General features: G+C 41.8%; 1 protein-coding gene across 3 annotated transcripts in view; it reads left to right on the forward strand.

The window, feature by feature from the left end:
• Positions 1 to 18,931, forward strand: part of fndc3ba (fibronectin type III domain containing 3Ba) — a 72,347-nt gene that overhangs the window by 41,916 nt on the left and 11,500 nt on the right. For all 3 annotated transcript variants that reach the window (XM_028394940.1, XM_028394941.1, XM_028394938.1), the window contains exons 8-23: positions 6,653 to 6,711; positions 8,870 to 9,021; positions 9,108 to 9,167; positions 9,254 to 9,392; positions 9,819 to 9,872; positions 10,031 to 10,155; positions 10,776 to 10,950; positions 11,399 to 11,485; positions 12,091 to 12,226; positions 12,601 to 12,672; positions 13,577 to 13,695; positions 13,922 to 14,027; positions 14,612 to 14,784; positions 15,288 to 15,401; positions 15,650 to 15,799; positions 17,096 to 17,376. In XM_028394940.1, the coding sequence (XP_028250741.1) occupies positions 6,653 to 6,711; positions 8,870 to 9,021; positions 9,108 to 9,167; positions 9,254 to 9,392; positions 9,819 to 9,872; positions 10,031 to 10,155; positions 10,776 to 10,950; positions 11,399 to 11,485; positions 12,091 to 12,226; positions 12,601 to 12,672; positions 13,577 to 13,695; positions 13,922 to 14,027; positions 14,612 to 14,784; positions 15,288 to 15,401; positions 15,650 to 15,799; positions 17,096 to 17,376 (2,002 nt within the window). The remainder of the gene's footprint in view (positions 1 to 6,652; positions 6,712 to 8,869; positions 9,022 to 9,107; positions 9,168 to 9,253; positions 9,393 to 9,818; positions 9,873 to 10,030; positions 10,156 to 10,775; positions 10,951 to 11,398; positions 11,486 to 12,090; positions 12,227 to 12,600; positions 12,673 to 13,576; positions 13,696 to 13,921; positions 14,028 to 14,611; positions 14,785 to 15,287; positions 15,402 to 15,649; positions 15,800 to 17,095; positions 17,377 to 18,931) is intronic.

Consider the following 18,931-nt stretch of genomic DNA (forward strand, 5'->3'; position numbering starts at 1 on the left):
TTCTTGCCTCAGCCCACTTTAAAAGTGGCTAACTTTAGCTGAAATGTGGCCAAGTTGCAATTACAGGGTAACTGTAAATGCTTAAACATATAGTCCAACAGTAGCACATGTGGAGAGGAGCCATAAGTCAGACAACAAGGTCAGCAATATATAAAAAGATAGCTTGATTTGGATTAAAATTAGTATTAGCTTGAGAAACCAGAGAGCTTTAGCTTACCAGAATCAAATGCACAGCTACATATTCTTTATCCTTATAGGGATATATCCGGTATGAGGTCACTCACTTCTTTGTGGGCTTAAGAGTTACTCGTAATGAAAGCAACATGAAAATAATTGCCTATCACAGTTTGATAAGGCAGCTTTAACTACAGCTGCTGTATTATTATAGGTCGCCTGAGGGTATATCATTGATCAGTGCTTGGAAGTCACTTTCATTCCATTTAATACAGAACAATCTCATTGTTCTTAAGTTAATAATTTGCTCTAATTTTTGTTATTTTCCCACTAAAAAGTTAAATATATAATATAATACAGTGAGAGTTCTAGAACTATGTTGACATTAAAAGTTTTCCTTTTAAGTGCAGTGTCCTGTAAGGTTTTGATGTCATCCTCATTATCTTCTGTGGCCACTGACTGTGTCAAGTCACAGTTCAGCAATTATATTAACTATTATCAAGCTCCTCTTCCTGCTGTGACTAGTAACAGGCCTGGAAATGTGTGAACACACACTCCTACTTGTGCCTTACTGGACTGTTTTTGTGAATCACCATGGCGATAATCTCAACCCACCCCTCTCACCCTCCCACGCACAACCTCCAACCCCTTCCCACAAACCCAAATACGGCCATGTTTGTAGGGCAAGGTGGAGGGCAGCGGGGTGGAGAGAGGGACTAGAAAGGGAGAGTTTGACAGAAGAAAGACAAAAAAAAGAGATTACACAGGGAAAAAAATGATAAAAGAGGGAAAAATATTGGGGACAGACTTGGGATGAGAAGAGTCAAAAAGGGGCCGAAAACAGGCAGGGAACAGGGGATGGTTTTTACCAGCAGAGGAATGTCTTTCCCGCTGATATCATGTAACAGGACTAGAGGGATTAGAAGGGGAGGATGTTCTCGCCAATCACAACGAGCACACCAGACATTTCCCCATCCAGCCAAATGAACCGTGTGATACAAGTGATAAACTCTTCACACTATCAAACCTCAACACCTAACCTGTTCCGTATGAAGCAGGACAGGCTGACTTCATGTACGTAGATAACACTGTGGTTGACTTAAGCAAATGACCACTGCTGAAATTGGTAACACAAATTTAAAGGTTTTGCATGTGTCACAATGTGTTGCTTTTGATTTTTATGTAACTTTAATTGACTTCTATATGACACTGTTTTATATAAACATGTAGCATTCATGACATTTACATTGTAAACCTCATTTAAAGGACCAGTGTGTAGGATATAGTGACATCTAGTGGTGAGTTTGTAACACCCACCCTCCCCTCCCAAGCATGTAAGAACCCTACAATGGCTTGTAGCTTATAACTAATAAAAGCACAGTTATAGTTACAGGTTATTAATATGGAACATCCCATTGAACCTTTGAGCCACCCTATCATAATTAGCTAGTAATCCTTGGTCATATTATCTGTGTGTGTTTTTTTTATCATCTCTCTTCCTCTGTCACTGTCAATCTCTCTCTCTCTATCCGCCTCTGCTGTCTGTCAGACTGTGGATTTGCCTTCCACTGTGGCTGCACACAGTCTGCAGTCACTCAAGATTTTATTAGTATTATATACAGCATATTTCTTTTTTTTTCTTTGGCTGAGCAGGGTTGAATGGGGTCAGGGTTCTGAGAAACGCATCCCCCATAATCCCTCAGTGCCTGGCCAGGTTGCTATTTGTCCGCAGCACGTACACACTTACAGAGGCATACGTGCGCACTCATTCATACTCCTTTTTGGGAAAGCAACTAGACGTTTTTCATCTCTTCTCTGCAGTGGGAGTGGTGCAGAGGACAAGGTCTCTGTCTTGCTACATTTACATGCATTAATGTGGGAAACCCAGGAAGTGGAGAATACACTTACATGTGTCTGGACTGTGATTACTTTATATTTTATTTTTATTTTTAATTTTATTGCTGAATACCATTGAAGTGCGGTCTGCACTGCACTGTCAATCTTGAAGAAATCTTGTCATTCTCTCCAATAACCAGAATTGAAAAAAATCTTACTTATTTGGATATCTGTCCCTTTCCCTCTGTTTTGTAAATAGATTTTTTTTAATTGTTTAGTTCTTTTTCTGCTTTTGTTTGCTTTCTTTCTTTTTCTTACTCCACTTCTTCGTTTCTCTGTGCCAGTCTCTCTGTCCCTTTCTAATCCCCTTTATAAACCATCAGGGCTCTGGCCATGAGAACCAAAGCTTCACCATGACAACCACAATTTCAGGCATGTCCGAACAACTTCTCCACTGTGTGTGTGTGTCTGTGTGTAGCCCAGCTGTTGAGCAGATGGAATGCTCACTATGCAGCAGATGATAATAGTGTGGAATCCAAGGTCTGTGCCCCTCTCTACCTCCATTTTCCTCTTTCCTCTCCTCCCTTCCCTCAGCTCTGTCCCCGCTCTCACATCCCTCGCTGTCCCCCTTTTTATTTCCAGATGAGTGTCTGTTGCTTTGCTTTGTTCTCCCTGATTAGAGGCTCCTAAAGATGGGTATCACATCTCACTTTGTTCCTTTTAGGTTGACACACCACATGCACCCTGTGGCCCAGTGTGTGTGTGTGTGTGTGTGTGTGGAGTGGGGGCTGAGCGAGCGGCCGTTGCCACATTTTTCACATTTTTTTCTCTGGGCCTTAAATGTCTTTTTCTGTCCCAGTGCAGACAGACTGTGTCTAAGCACCACAGGCCGTCATGCAGGAGGAATGCGACCTCCTCAGTGTCAAAGTGACTCAGTTTTACTGAAGCTGTATTTGCAAGTGACGTAACTAATTTTGGAGTTTGTAGGTCTGCAGCATTAAAAAAGAATGTTGTAAACGTTTCCATGTATTTGAGGACAGTGATGCAGTGTGTGTTTTGTCCGAATATGGTGGCGCAGTTTTTGAAGGAAAAATTCTTTCTTTTGCACAATTTTAAGAAGGAAACATTGAATTCAGCATCCTTTGAAGGGCTGTTTTCGCTTATTTAGCTCAGCTTAAAGGCTAGAGTCGTGTATATATATATATATATATTATACACTTTACCCCTCTTTGTGTGTAAGGGGTCTACAGTGCACCGTCATCGTTATCAATGTCAAAATGGTGATGGTTGAGGAATAAGAGAGGCGTTTGGGTGAGGGGGCCAAGTCAGATGAATAGGGTGGGTGTGGATGAGTTCAGATCCACATTCCTGGCTGGCTGCAGTCATCACTGTGGTTTCTTTGACTTGGAAATTTCAGTTACCTGAAACAGGAATACCACAAACGATATCAAACTTTCTGCATAATCACTGAAAGGCTTGAATTGCACGTGCAGGTAACTGCAGAACTGTGTAACTTTATCTTCTTCTACCTTAAGTCACAGTGTTATCATTTGCCCTTCATACTGTAAGAACTAGCTAGTCTATATTTGCATCACTGACTCATGCTAACTTAATACATTCAGATCAGTGGTGTGCATCTGCTCTGCGCTTTCTGATGATGTCACATAAGTGTGTGTAATCCTCTCCTCACATCCCTCTAAGCCCTCTCCTCCCTCTCTCCTTTTATCCCCCCCTTTCTCCTCCTCTCTGTTGATCCCTGGCTCGCTCTTTGTCTCTCAATTTCCTTGTGTTTTTGTACCTAATCTCTTACCCAGACTCCTCTTTTGCCCGTCCTCTCTCTTCTCTGTGTGCTCTGTCCTTCAGTGTCTCACTTTCTTCCTCTAAATTCCCCTCTCGCCTGGTTTTGGCTCACTCTGTAGCTCCCCCACCACCTCCACCTCCACCAAGCCCAGCTCCCCATTCCCCCTCGTTCCTCTTCTTTTCCTGCTGTCCGTTGCGCTCCCTCGCTCAGTCTGGCTGTCCTCAGTAATCAAACACAGGCGGTTAGACACAGACAGGATGTGAGGTCAGACGAGGAGAGGAAGTGAGGGTGCGTGGGCCGCACGAAAACAGACAGAGGACAAGGGAGGACAGTGAGGACATTGGGACTATGTGGAGTAACACTGGGATGAGGTTCAGGTTCAGCCGTCAGCTGCAGCTTTTTGTGGTCGATCTCTATATTAAACACTTAAGCATCTGGACCCAACAACCACAGCAAGTCATAACACTCAGCGCTGAGGCGAAGCAGTAGTGTGTTTTTTAGACTTTATTACTCCTGAAATATTAAATAAGTCGCTGTCTTCTGTCACAAGTTGAACTTGCGGTTTGGCAGACTTTTTTTTCACAGTACTGAAATATTAACATGTCTCATTCAGCCAGTTTTTTATGTTAAAAAAATAAAAAAATAAAAAAATAAAAAAGAGTAAATACCAGTAGAATAAATGTGAACAGACCATGGTATTATATTACATGTCCTCCTGTGGTCACACAGTGGTGGTTGTCCAATGACTGCTGCTTATTGTGACAGCTGAAATGATGCTGTAAAGGATCTCTGCCTCTTTTTGACTCGCTGCATGGGACAAGTAGCTACAGGACTGTGAAGCTGAGCAGACCGTATTCTCCTGGTTTTCACTCAGCTGAGATGAATGGCTGAAATAAGCTGGGTCAGCCTCCTATTTGACAGAGCCGCTCATGTCTGGAGCTGTGAGTCTGAGTGTGCTCTTATCCATAAAAGTTCTATTTTATCTAAATGTATAAAAGAGGACAGATGTTTGAGTGTGTGTGTATATATCAAAATAAAAACAGAATGCCAATGAGCCAATGTGTCATGCAGTAATGCATAATGTAAACCTCACCTGTTGAACTCGGCCCGCCCCGGTGCACACACAGTAGCTTAGCTCCCCTCCTCCTGTTGCCCATCACCAATCTTCTGTAACCTGATCCTCTCCTTTTTCACACACACACGCACACAGTCTCTCTCTTTTTTTTTTGCTCTTGCTTTTTTTATGCAGACACATACACACTCACACACAGCGAGGTCAAGTTGAGGTTGTGCTTCCATGACATCACTGTTGCCATGACTCATAAGTGTACCCCCAGGCACAGCAAGGTCTTCTCTATAGAACCTAGTGACACACACACACAATCTCTCATTCATCGCTTACATTACAGTAATCTTTATAACACCAACTGCCTTGTACACAGATAAACTGTGTGTGTCCGGTCTCCTCAGTCCTAAAACACACTAATCAAATGTAGTTTCATTTAGATGTTTTGATCACTTACATGAACAGACTCGCATCCTGTGAGACTCAAAGTGGTCAGACTTAGATGGAGAAAGCAGGTCTCCTCTTGTTGGAAAAACCTCAACTTTGGGGAGAATCATGCCGAGGGGCCGGGGGGCGGACTTCCATTACCCACACACATGCACTCATAACAACCTCAAGTGTCCACTAAATCACCTCTGGACATGTTTGAGTGAGTTTGTGTGCATGTGTTTATGCCATCTGTGTCTGTGTCTGTGTGTATGGACCCTCTCTGCCCAGCACCCTGTGATGCAATCAGTTGGAAAAGACCTTTTTAGCCGTTTTGGCTAAAATGTTCCTATGTTGGCACAGTTGATGGTTTCCCAAAGGACTATTTTTGTATATTATTAGTGTATAAAATATACACATATACAGTTATTAAAATAAAATACACAGGGAGGCTTTATTCTAGCAACACAGTTGTTTAAGTGGGTTACATATGGCACTGTATTCAGAACAAACTCACACACTGATGCATGGTTTGTGAATAATTACTCACAGGTGCAGGGACAAATGATTGAAAATGATACATAATAATGATTAGGATAATGATGTCTATGAACTAATGATTCCTACAGAGCAGAGTAGTCACTGCGGACTATGAGTCATACTTTTTGTTGTTTGGTGATCCCCTTTTAGTTTGCTGTTTTTCAGGAATTTGTGACTAATGCTTTCTGCGGAATGCTGGATGATTTCTTTTTTTTTCCATGCATGTTCATCAGGATTTGATGAGATGAAATCGGAGCTTGTCAAGAAAACAAGTGTTGCATCACACAGCATTCAACAACACATGTTCTGAAGAATTCAGGCTTGTTTTTACTCAGTTTTTGGTCTATTCGTGCTCTGTATCCACAGACGACTTGTTGGATAAGATATGTTAAGGAACCAAAATCCATTTTTGTCTGTTTTCAAATCTTAATGCAAACCTTGGCTGACCTTGAATAACAATGAGCCGTAGATTTTTAGATATCACTGTAACATGGCCTGTGGGAAATGCAGCCCTCTTCTTGTCAATCAACAGCCTTGTTTTTCAGTTTCATTGCTGCCAAAAATGAAAATGCAAATCTGTTTTGAAACTTGGGATGGGGAAATTTTTATTTTTTTTCAAGTCAGCAGACAGAATTATATTGGGGGGAAAAAATATGATTATGGCCCAAGATTTTACCCAAATGCCCTCAAGACGTCTCCACATGTTCACAGATGATCTCTCTTCTTTGCTGAATATTACATTGGAAACAATTCTTGTCTGAGATTGTTCTGATAATTACTCTGTTTTTATTTCATCTCCGTCTCCACAGATCATGATTCAGAAGGGAAGCGTGTTCAAGACATGCTGTCTACAATCGACAAACCACAGGTTGGTATGCTTACCTCTTCCCACAAGTACCAACACCGACACACACACACATTTATAACCACGTTCATCAATCACCTCCCTGTCTGGTGCAGTCATAGCTGGCAAGAATATTAATGTGTTTTCCATAAGTTTATCTTGTCTCTGTGATTCATAGGAAAAGGAAATGCTTGTATATGCACACCGTTTCTCTTTTTCAAGGTATTAATGGGACTTACGGTAAAGGCAGCAGATGCAAGCTGTGCTCGCTTTGGCCACACGAGGGCAGCATCTGCTCATCCATGCCATTCACTCCAAGTTGTTCCTCCAGCAGCTGCAAAACACTGTAAACACTGAGACAGCTTTTTTTGCCTTTCCCAGAGGGCAATGCGAGTGAACGAACGAGCGCTGTGCAGACATGGTTTGGTAGAGAGGAATTGCTCTCCCATAGTTAAAGCAGTTTGGTCAGCAGGCTGTGCAATTGGACCATTTAACATCTGTGAGTTTATAACAGGAAGTAAAATGGACTGTGTGAGAATGGAGTAATGAAAGATAGGGGGGTGTGTGGTGTAAAAAGGAGATGCTGAAAAATGCATGAAAGAGTATTGATGTACAGCAGAAAATGATCTTGTAACCTCAGATGACCTTTAAACAGTTTATTACAGCTGGGACTGGAAAGAAATAGAAAACAGAGGAAAGGAAGGAGCAACAATGGAACGTACATTCAACATCCATATTGAAGACAGCTGTAGGTGTTGCTGCCCTAATCGCTATTCACTTTTGAAAAAAAAAAAAAATTGGCTGAATTGTGAACATTGGAGTAAAGAGAAGAGTGGTAAACTCATAAATCACCTTACCTGAAATGACTTGGATTTGCATCATAAATGCATGTATGCATGTTTTTATAATGGTCATTATCCGGAGATGAGAATTGCACCTACTACCATGGTGATGCCTGTTTCCTAGTAGACGTTAATATTTATATTTCCATACAATGCAGGTGCAGACTTATTAATGTTTAAGGTCAAAACCTCCAAATTTTCTTTTCTTTTTCAAAGTTCTTGTGTCATTTTGTAAAAATCTCGCTAAGATCTCTATTGGCTGTTGCTTTTTTCAGGAGTGTTTATAATCATGGTCTGCAAGAAGACAAATCTGAATCAAAAATTCTGTAAAAAAAAAAATGGGCACGAGGAGCCAGATTGGCAATTAAGCTGTACTCGCTGCACCTAGAGGGTCCCAAAGGATCTGAATTTTGTCATCAGCGAGTAATCACACGATTTGGTGTCTATGTAAGCAGCTGTTCAATGCTTTCTGGTAGCATTGCAGTAGTTATAGAGATGGGGTGTCAATTGGCAGCTGCTCATTTGCATAAATGTAAGGTCGAGACAGTTTTATCCAAATCAGGAACATCTAGAATGACTGCCTGCCTCAGGAGACTCTGGTCAGAAATGAAGTCAGATTCAGCAACTGCACAGACTGGTTCTCACTTCAAATGTTCATTCCACCACTTCTCTTTATGCTCTCTGTCATTGCTTCTCACTGTCTACCCCTCTCCCTGCCTGTCACCGTGCACCTCAGGCTGCTGCTGCATAAATGATCAGGCCATTTATTATGTGGGAGCCATGACGTCTTATTAATGTATGCTCAGTGCACATATAAGAAAAAAAAATGATGAAAAGTGAGTAAAAAAAGTGACCTCGGTGATGAATCAATTATCCGAGATCTATCCGAGACAGATGTGAACAGAGTGATGTGATGTCCTCTAACTGAACAATTGTGATGAAGACACTTCTCTGTGTCTCTCTCTTCACTCGTTTGCAGTGCCATCACACATATTTAGTGTCTATTCAGAGGGATTGTGGCTTGGAATGACAGCAGATTGTGCTAAATCATGCTGAATTGGCCTATCCATCATTCACTGCACCTAAATCTTCCATAAACATTCACTTGCAGGCAGACTCAGACAGGCACACAGAAACATGTTGTCTTCTGTTTTTCTTCCTGTGGTTTCCTGACATTGACGCGTCTGAGCTTGAAATCTAGAGTAATTGTTCCTGCCGCTTGTTGTTTTACCCTGGGAGCGAGGACAATAAGTCACACTACATACATGGAAAATAACTGAAGGTTGCTTTCGGTTTTATTGTGTAAAAACATATGTGTTTATTTGTGTCCTGTGTTACAGGTGTCAAATGTTCAGGCACGGGCTGCACGGCTGTCCTGGGCACCCCCAGCGGGACTGGTGAACAGGCATGGTAACGGGATGCCTGTGTCCTGCTCTTATGAGGTATCTCTCTCAGATAAAGGACGAGATGGAAAGTATCGCCTTATATACAGGTTAGAAACCCACTCCACACTGAAGGAAAACATCTTAAACAGCCTAGACTGTGGTGTCATTTTTGTGGTTTGTGTTTGTCTTTCAGTGGCGAAGAAATGGAGTACCATCTGAAGGACCTAAGGCCAGCGACAGACTACCACGTACGGTAAGGACTCGGTACTTCTGGACAATGGGGACACATCTTAATGTTGCTCCAACATCTTTGTGAATGTTTGGTGTCTTCTGTGTCAGGGTGTTGGCGATGTACAACTCGGTTCGAGGCTCGTGTTCAGAGGCTGGCTCATTCACCACACACTGCAGCGTCCCTGACGTCCCACTACCCCCGAAACTTTCACACCGCACCAAGAGCACCCTCACCCTGCAGTGGAAGGTACACAGGTCCACATACCCCATCTGGGATTTAACCATAGGAATATTTAAGAAGCTATAAAGAGGAATTATAGTAGACATTGGTGCAATCCCACCAATACAGTGGGAAAAAGGTATGTTTGCTGTCACATGGTTTATGTCCTCGCTTGACTCAGCCCTGCGACACCTAATAGACATTCTTGTGTTGCAAATTCTGTCAGGTTGCCTCTTTGCATCCCCTCTGACCTTTTCTCGACAAGCAATTTTTTTTCCTCTCTCACACTGTCACTGATAAAGAGTGACATCAGTCACCCAGACAGGATATGAGGCCAGTCATGAAAACACAGCAGGTATTTTGTCCATCTCATTTTCAAAGACTTTTATCCTAATCTCCCCATCTCTCCCTCTCTTGTCTGCTTCGTTTGCTCTACTTCCTTGTCATCTGCAGCCTCCGGGCGACAACGGATCCAAAATCACAAACTACCTGCTTGAGTGGGATGAGGTAAGTCTGTCTGTCATCTGTCATGCTCTACCCTTACCTCAAAACAACACGTACACCGATAAACATTCAGCTCCTTAGACCAGATGTAGTAATGCTAAATTATGCTTTTCCAATGATACTTTGTCACACTATTTTTTATTGTTTTTTTGCATCTGCAGGGAAAGAAGAACAGTGTTTTCAGAGAATGTTACTTTGGGAGCCAGAGACACTGTAAGCTGACACGACTGTTCCCCGCCTGTGGCTACACGTTCAGAGTGGCTGCACATAATGACATTGGCACAAGGTACTGAATATATAAACGTATAAATTATATATACAGTATATACACACAGGCAGGTGAACAGTGTACTCGCCATTATAAATACAGTGACAGAGCCTTTCTTGTTCAGAAACATGCAGTGACCTATCTAAAGCTATTAGTCTGCATGTGACATGAGTCCCTTTTCCTCTTGCCCATTTTCCTTCCATTTCCCCAATCCTCTCGCCTCCTCTTTGTCATTACGGCGAGCAGCATCTCGTCTGCAGTCGTTAGGGTGACAGGGGGCGAAGGGAGGAGGTGATAGAGGGGAGCGAGAGTGAGAGAGGATATATGAGCTCTCTAGCCGAGCTCAAAGCAGCCTTAATGTGTCCTTCAGGTCATTTCACATTTGAAGCTATGAGCACGTACACTAGAATAAAGCTTGTACATGTCATGGATTTTTTTTTTTTAGGTTACATATTTTTATTTCTACTAGAAAAAAAAAAGTTTCTATATCAACTTATAGCAACTTGTAAATTTCAGAGTCCATGCTGAGTTTGTAATTCAGGGCACACACAGCATCTCCGGCACAAGTCGTTCCATCACTCGCTTCAGTGTTTTAAATGAAAACATAAAAATTTTGAATGATTTTTTTTTTTGTGCAGTGGCTTCAGCACAGAGGTGGTGTTTTACACCATGGGCACCCTGCCCGCTCTGCCTTTAGCACCACGGCTCGTCAGGGCGGGGGTGTCCTGGGTGACTCTGGAGTGGGGGCGTCCTGAGGGCAGCCCCAGCGAGGAGCAGCTCAAATACACACTTGAGATCCAAGAGGACAACACCGTGAGTTCCTCGCAAGAATATATTTTCCTATTTCTTTTTTACATTATAAACATATATAACAGAATTGAAAGTGGTTCTGCACAGAGGTTTTACACAAACTGCCAGTAAACATGAGGGCTTTATTTGGTTTTGTGTTTTTACTATTAGATTGGGCCTCTTTTTTATGTGTTTCTATATTTTATTGTGCTTCCTGGCTGTCAGTCACTTAAAAACCCTGAAGGAAGTAGAAAGAGAAAATAAGAAACCACATTAATTCATGAGCAAATATTAAAAATAACAACAAACGCAGAGCCGCAAATCCTTTAATACTTATGCAAAGAAACTCACTTTTGTATAGACGATGCGCAGCTCATAAAAATCAGCATTTACTGCATCCATAGCTGAGGAATCACTCAAAACACTGATGCTAATGCACTGAAAGAGCCTACTGACAGTGTATCTACCACAGGGAACAGACTTTCATCCAAAGTACACTGGAGAAAACTTGACCTGTACTGTACAAGGCCTGAAGAGGAGTACACAGTATAAATTCAGGGTAAGTGACACGTGTGCTTTTGTTTGTGCATACAAAGTAAATGGGAGAAGTTATTTAGGGACAAGCATGGACGAATAGGAATGGGATGAGATAGTAACACGGCTGCAATTTAGTGAGTAGTGAAACAAGCCAATCTACCTTCCATTTATCAAGTACAGAACACTGAACACGTTTCTGCTAAAAGCTGAGGTGGTAATTTGTGGACAAAATGTTCTGACAGCAGTGGTGCAATCATGTCAAAGACATGGTCAGATAAACCTTCAGATGTCTGATGACACAATTACACAAAGAAGCATTCCTCTTTCTTTGTTTTGTCCATCATGTGTGAACATCTGGGAACAAAGCAAATTGATTGGCCATTGAATTGGGGTAATGTAGGGAGTAAAGTGAAGAGGAATGAAGGCTGGGGAGCACAGGTGATGGAACAAAGAGTAATGGCTTCTATTAATCAGGACGTTTACTTCACTTTTTGATAAATTCCTCTGTCTGCTTTCTTCTTGGCTTGCTACCTCTTTTGTCTTACACTCCATTCTTACTGATTTTGTCCCCTTTCTCACCTTCCTGCCTCTGTATCATCCTGTCCTTTCTGCCTTTTCTCTTTGCAGCTCATAGCGTCAAACATGGAGGGGAAGAGCAGTCCCAGTGAAGTATTGGTGTGCACCACCAATCCAGACAAACCAGGCCCTCCATCTACACCCTGCATCACCGGAACTACACCATATGGATTTACTGTCACATGGGGTAAACAAACACATACACACTCACAGGAACATGACTGAAATGGTTTCCTTTGTATATACTGACAGGTTACTCATTTGTTTTTACACGCACATGCTTGACACTGAGGTAGCAGTCATAAAAGCTGTGTTAGTACTGAAGGAGTCAGGGCAGCCTGTTCTTTTAGAAATGTTGTAAACATAGCATGGATTTTACTGTGTGTCTCTCAATTATGATGCAGCAATGAACACAATGCAGTTTTAATGAAGGCCATGTGATTTATATTCTATGGGTACAATTGAACCACTGCATTATTTTATAGTAACAACCAACAACAAGTCTTCTTTTGCAGAATTTTTACCCTAAACTTAAATATCTAACCCCTCTTGATCCAACAGATCCTCCCCAGGATAACGGTGGCTCAGAGGCTCTCACGTACCTGCTAGAGATCTCAGAGGGATGCTCTGAAGGTACGGCTCCAACACCTCCATTTGCCCATCCATCCATCCTTCCCTCCATCCTCCCCTCCATCCATCCATCCTTCCCTCCATCCTCCCCTCCATCCATCCATCCTTCCCTCCATCCATCCATCCTTCCCTCCCTCCCTCCCTCCATCCATCCATCCATCCTTTCCTCCATCCATCCATCCTTCTATCCACACTTGCCACATTCAGCCCCCCTTCCTCTCAAGACAAACAGCCGTGCATTGTTTAGCATCAATTTAACAAACAACTTGAATACAAATAACTAAATGTTCTGTTGTTTCATTCAGTCCGCATACTAGGAAATTAAACATTTTAGTGAATGTTCTTCAGTTAAGAAGTCAATCGAAATGATGTGGTACAGCTCCATATACCATGCAACCAACCTTGTCATATCTTTTAATGAATTAAAGTGAATGCAGTGGTATGTGCTCACAATGACTCTCACATAACTCGTCTTGTCCAGAATTCATCATATTATCAAGCAATGTTTTCTATGGGGAATGGATGTTTGGACACTAACACACAATAATTACAGAACTCCACCTACGTCACACCCCTGCAGATTAATTTAGCATATTATGTTCCTAGTGTATGGCATTTTCACATTACGTAATCACAATACGTACGCAGCCACTCTGGCTGCTGCTTTTGTGCTGTATGATAAGCAGAGCCTATATTTGCAGCACAAAGGTGCTGCTTTACAGCCCACATGAAGTGTAGCACAGGTATTAATTGGGTCAATGTGATTCTGTTTCAGTGAAAAATAAATAGGTCGACTGCAGGAAATCATACACAACAGCCGACGATTGTAACACTTTTTCTCATGAATGTCAGCGGTTGTGTAATTATGTTTTTCATGTGCTTGTGTGCATCTGTATATTCTGCGCAGCGAGCCAGTGGGAGGTAGCGTACAGTGGTCCAGCAACAGAATGTGTGTGTGAGCGCCTGACACCTGGAACCTTCTACCACCTACGTGTGTGTAGCATCACCACAGGAGGACACAGCCCAGTAAGACGCACAAACGGACCCTCAACTGTTTACGTTCCATTCTTATAAGTGTTATGCATATGCTTATGCTTTTAAAAAATCTGGAAAATCTGCAATGGAAATACATGGAAATCTGCAATCTGCATGCAAATGAACAAAGTTTCAGTCAGTTATTAATGAAACTTCTCTATAATTGTCGTTTCTTTGCTTTTGTCTTGACTTCCTTTGTTTGTCTCTTCTCTTGAAGTGTACTGTTAGTGTTCCGGTCCGTACATTAAGTGTCCCGCCAGGGCCCTGCCAGCTGCCAAGGATTGTGGGTAAAGCCAAGCACAAGGAGGTGCAGTTAGAGTGGGGTGAGTGCAGACATACACGTACACTGAGTTCAGCTTTATTTGGGAAGAACACATTTGAATTTTTTTTTTTACATAAAAGGCTGCTAAATCACGTTCTGGCTGCTTAATATGTTCCCCTGGCCAAGTCTAATGTAAGCTAAGTCAGCCCTAATTTAGCCTATTAAAGTCCTAACCTACCCTCACATCTAACTTAACTCTCCTAATGTTGAGGCATTATTGCAGATTAGTACTGTTATCTGTTGGCAGGCAGTGCTGAGGAAGTTCTTCCTTTAACTAGTTTAATAGAGCTGGTCACATCCCTAATCAACTCAAGTTCAGGCAGCGCTGCTGCAATTACTGGCTTGAGCTGAAGGTCAGACATAATGTATTGGAGGGTTTTCCCAACTGTCTCTATCATTTATTACTTTCAGCCAGCTGCTAGCAAGCCTATGGAGTTAAAGAAAAAGGGATTTTTTGGACGGCACTTGCTGAACTGATCAGTAAACATAATCTAAAACACGTATAACTCGACATAAATATTTAGGAGTTAATGCATAAAAGATGTCCTCATTGATTGTAAATGCTTCTGTTTTTCATGCCTTTAGACTCTCCTGTCTCTGAGGGAGTGTGCGAGGAATGTGTGTTCAGTCTGGAGATGAGCGAAGGGGACAGTAAGCCAGCAGAGGTGTACCATGGCTCTGAGCTGCAGTGTACTGTTGGCAGTTTGCTACCTGGTGCAACATACAGCTTCCGACTAAGGGCTGCCAATGAGGCTGGGGTGAGAAACATGCTCAAATAGCAGTAGTATTATAGTAAAAAATACTTTAGCATAGGTTTTTTTTTTTTTTAGAAAAAAAAGAAAAGTCAAAAGCAGGCACATCAACAGGTGTGCCTGTTTTTCCAATTCAATGCTTTAATGGCACTGGTTCACTCTCAGTCATGAAATCTACTCGGCACATTGAGTACAAGAACCATTGATGCTCTTCGATTCCAGGATAAAGAAGAAAATCTGCATACACAAGCACACACACAGGGCCAGTCATCATTAGGTCAGAATGTCCTAGACAGTTTAACACAGGCTGGGTTTATGTGCAGAATGAACATGGCTTTTAAATTGGTTTGGTCTTTCACTTAGTCAGGGCTGGAGCAATGGTTAAAAGCAGGCACGAACACAGCACACACACAGAACAGCAGTAGTCTAGTGTGTTTAGTGCTTTTTGGTTGGTGAATGGTTTACCGCTGTTTAATAGTTGCTGGTTGTTTTCTATCTGTGTCTTTTAGTTTGGAGCGTACTCTGAGCCGACAGAAGTGACGACTGCAGCAGGTCCTCCTGGCCAGTGTGGGGCGCCGGTCATCACTCTTACCAGTAACACCTGTGTAACGCTTAACTGGGAGGTGAGACAAACTCAAAGTGTTTTTACAGACGAACAACATAGACAAAAAACAGACACATATCTAATAGATGTCTAAAGAAAAAGTCTGTTGACTTTAAATGTATCTGCATCAGCTGCTGTTACCAACAGAGGAAAAGAGGAAAGTATCTTTGTTATAGTGACGCAGCATTTCTAGATGGACAAAATATATCTGTGGTATTGTATCTGTGATAGACAAGGAAAAAAAAGTGTGTTTCTGTGTTGCCACAGAGCCCAGAGGGTTCAGGTACAGACATCTCTGAATATCGGTTGGAGTGGGCGAGGGAAGATGAACCCATGGAGCTCATCTACTGTGGGTCTGCAACACAGTGTGAACTGTCAGACCTGACGCCTGCCACAAATTACTGCTGTCGGCTACAAGTAAGACGCGCACAACCTTTTCTGTATTTGCTTGTACTGGATTTAAGCCCATAAAATAACACAAAAAAGTGATTTTTTTACATATGTGTAGTTACTTTTTTCTAATGAAAACTGTTATTTGTGACACAATCAGGACACTAAAAGCTAAAAACACACACAAACAGCCAGAGACCAGTAAAAAAAAGTTGATAATAATTGAATCAGTATGATTTCAGTATGATCAGCCCTGACTCCTAATCTGATGCATCAACAATCACGGTCTCTTTCTCCCTCTCTTGATGGTACCCCCTAAAGCTATTAATTCAATAACAGCAAGCTTTCTGGCTTACCTCTTTATGGAATCTGTTAGGTTACGAGGTCATCATAATGTCATGACCACTGTTTTTGTGCGGTCTGCTCTTTGTGTATGTATTAGTAGCATGCACCTGTGTGTCCAGGGATCACACAAGAGGCACAGACTTGTTTGAACTCTCAGTGACTTCTTATCTACCTGCGATATATAATGATTCATCTGCTGTAGCAATGTTTCAACATGACACAGTCTTGTTTTACGGCTAACTTGAAATAGCCAGACATTATTGGAAGGATGCTGTAAATCAAACTTCTTTTTGTTTTTCAAGCTTCACAACGATAAAACTTGACAGCTACAGATAAATCAGAAATACTACTGCAATGTATTTTTTTCTTGTCAGACCCTTTAAAGTATGCAGACATATGCCAGGATAAAGTAGTAAGTCAGTTTTTTAATATGTAAACACTAAAATTCTCGACATATGTTATCCCTGCTGCAGCGTTCTTGGAAAGTGACTGCTGTACATCTTACTCAGAAGTTTTCTAGCTCAGAGATTGATTCATATTGTTCTGATTCACATTCAATAGACACACTCCATTTTCCTCACTGATTAACAGAAATATAGGAAAGACTTTTTATGTTTTGCCCTTGTTTTCTGCTCACTAAGTCTGCATGAGGCTATTACAACAAGTGATTGAAAGGCATTCGATAGAGACTACTTGAGGGGAATATAAACGTGTGTCAAACAGCACCAGGAACAGACTAATGTTCTTTTACAGCTAATTTGAATTCATCGTCTTCTGCTGGTTTTTTGTCCCCTTCATTTCTTTTTTCCCCCTCAATTTTACCTTCTTGTGCTTTTTGTCTGCATTCCTTTAACTCCCACCAATTCATCATCCATCCATCCATCTTTCTTGGTTTCACCTCATCTCCCTCTTCTTAACCCCTCCTTCATCTTCTCCACCTCTCTCACCACCTTTTTTATGTTTTTGTTCTCCACTCAGGCGGTAAATCAGGTGGGCGCCGGTCCTTACAGTGAGCAGGTGAGTTTCCGGACCCCGGCCACAAATCCTGACTTGGTCTCGTCCCTCACCTTCCTGGACCTCCCCACCTCCTCGGAGACGGGTCACTCCCCGTCTACCTGCCTCTTCCTGAAGTGGGAGGAGCCTAACAGCAATGGGGCGGAGATCACCTCCTACGTCATCACCCTGGACGACCAAACCATCACTGTGGAATCAGGGACAAGTCACCTTATCGCAGGCCTGCAGCCAGACAGTGAATACAGGTACCTATTATAATAAACTACATAAACACTATGTGAGGAAACACTGGAAAATATTCCAGTCTATGAGGTTGCATGTTTGTTTCTACTCCTCATAAAGGGCTGTACGTAAAGTGAAGATCCAGTAGCAGCAGCAGCTACGAGGGGTCGCCTGTTAGCTGTTTACATGAGCTGTGATGTTAGACCTCTTGTACTTGAGCAGGAGTGAATCACCAGCTATTGTTGTGATGCCTCTAAATAATTCTGTGATTATTTATGAGTGTGTTCGGGTATTTTTGTGCAAGTATAGTACTGCGTTGTTTGAATTGTGTTTACAACCAAAAAAGGGATAACACCCAAGGTAGGGGGACATGTGAAGAGGCAGGGTGATCACATGCCATTGTTTTCATTCTGAGGTTGTTTTTGTCCCAATGTCACTCTGCTCTCTTGCATAAGGACTGGCACTGAGGCAAAACGTGTGTGTGTGCATGTGCACGAGAGTCTACCTGTGTGCCAATGACCGTAATTGTGCTTGTTTACTTGTGCAGCAGGGATGTACTTCACTTAGTGTTATTCATATTTCATTTGTATGTACAGCTTTGTGGGGTGGAGCACAGTAAATGTTGTTTTGCTCTGTTAGTGACAGGACAGTGTGTGCTTTAGTGCAGGTTAAGAATGTTATTGTTAATTGTTATTGTATATATTTAGACACTCAGACCCGTTTAGAGGGGGATACAAGAAAACAAGCTGAATAATAAAACACCTGAATATTGATTTGGATTATTTAAATATATTCTCACTTCTTTGGTAGCTAATGAAAAGCTATTTAAGGTTTCAGAAAAATCCACAGAATTAAGTAAAGCTACATTTCTGTGCGTGCTGTTAAAATTAAAACACCAAATATCAAGTTGTCACATCTGTTCATTAAGGCTGCTTCACTTTTACATAACTGAAGTGCATTAGCTGCTGCCTAAAAACCTGCATCTATTCTGAACTTTGATTTGTAAATCCCTCCGTATCTAAATGTAACCCTTCGTCATCAAAATCAGAGCATTTCTGTATCTCTCATTCCTTCTTCTTTCTTCCCTGTCGATCATCAGCTTTTATCCGTCTACTTAATTACCAGGATGGATGAATGTTGCCCTTTCCTCTCTGTCTTCACTCAGCTGCACAAATTATAATGAAAGGTTACAGTTACAGAGAATCAGCAATTAAATGTCAGAAGGTAGATGCTCTGTAGTTTGAGGGTCTCTGATATGGATGCTAACTAGCTGATCAGATGCTGATAGAAACAAAACCAGAGGTGGGAATGGGAGGGGGGGGATTCTTAGAAGAAAGGCAGCAGGGGAGTCTGAAAAACAGAAATCCATTTCTGCCTGTTCTCTTTAATTAGCGGTATGATTGCGTGTCTTTGTGTGGGTAGGTTTGTATTTAAATTTAATTACTTTAATTTGTTTATTTAATGATTCACGTATACGTACATGCTTAGATTGTCAGTCCTTTATAATTGTTCGGCACGTGTAGCCTGTCAGAACCTTCTTTCCCAACAGTAGACATTACATTTTTCATGCATACTACT

This window comes from Parambassis ranga, chromosome 22 (assembly GCF_900634625.1).
Source record: "Parambassis ranga chromosome 22, fParRan2.1, whole genome shotgun sequence".
Lineage (NCBI taxonomy): Eukaryota > Metazoa > Chordata > Actinopteri > Ambassidae > Parambassis > Parambassis ranga.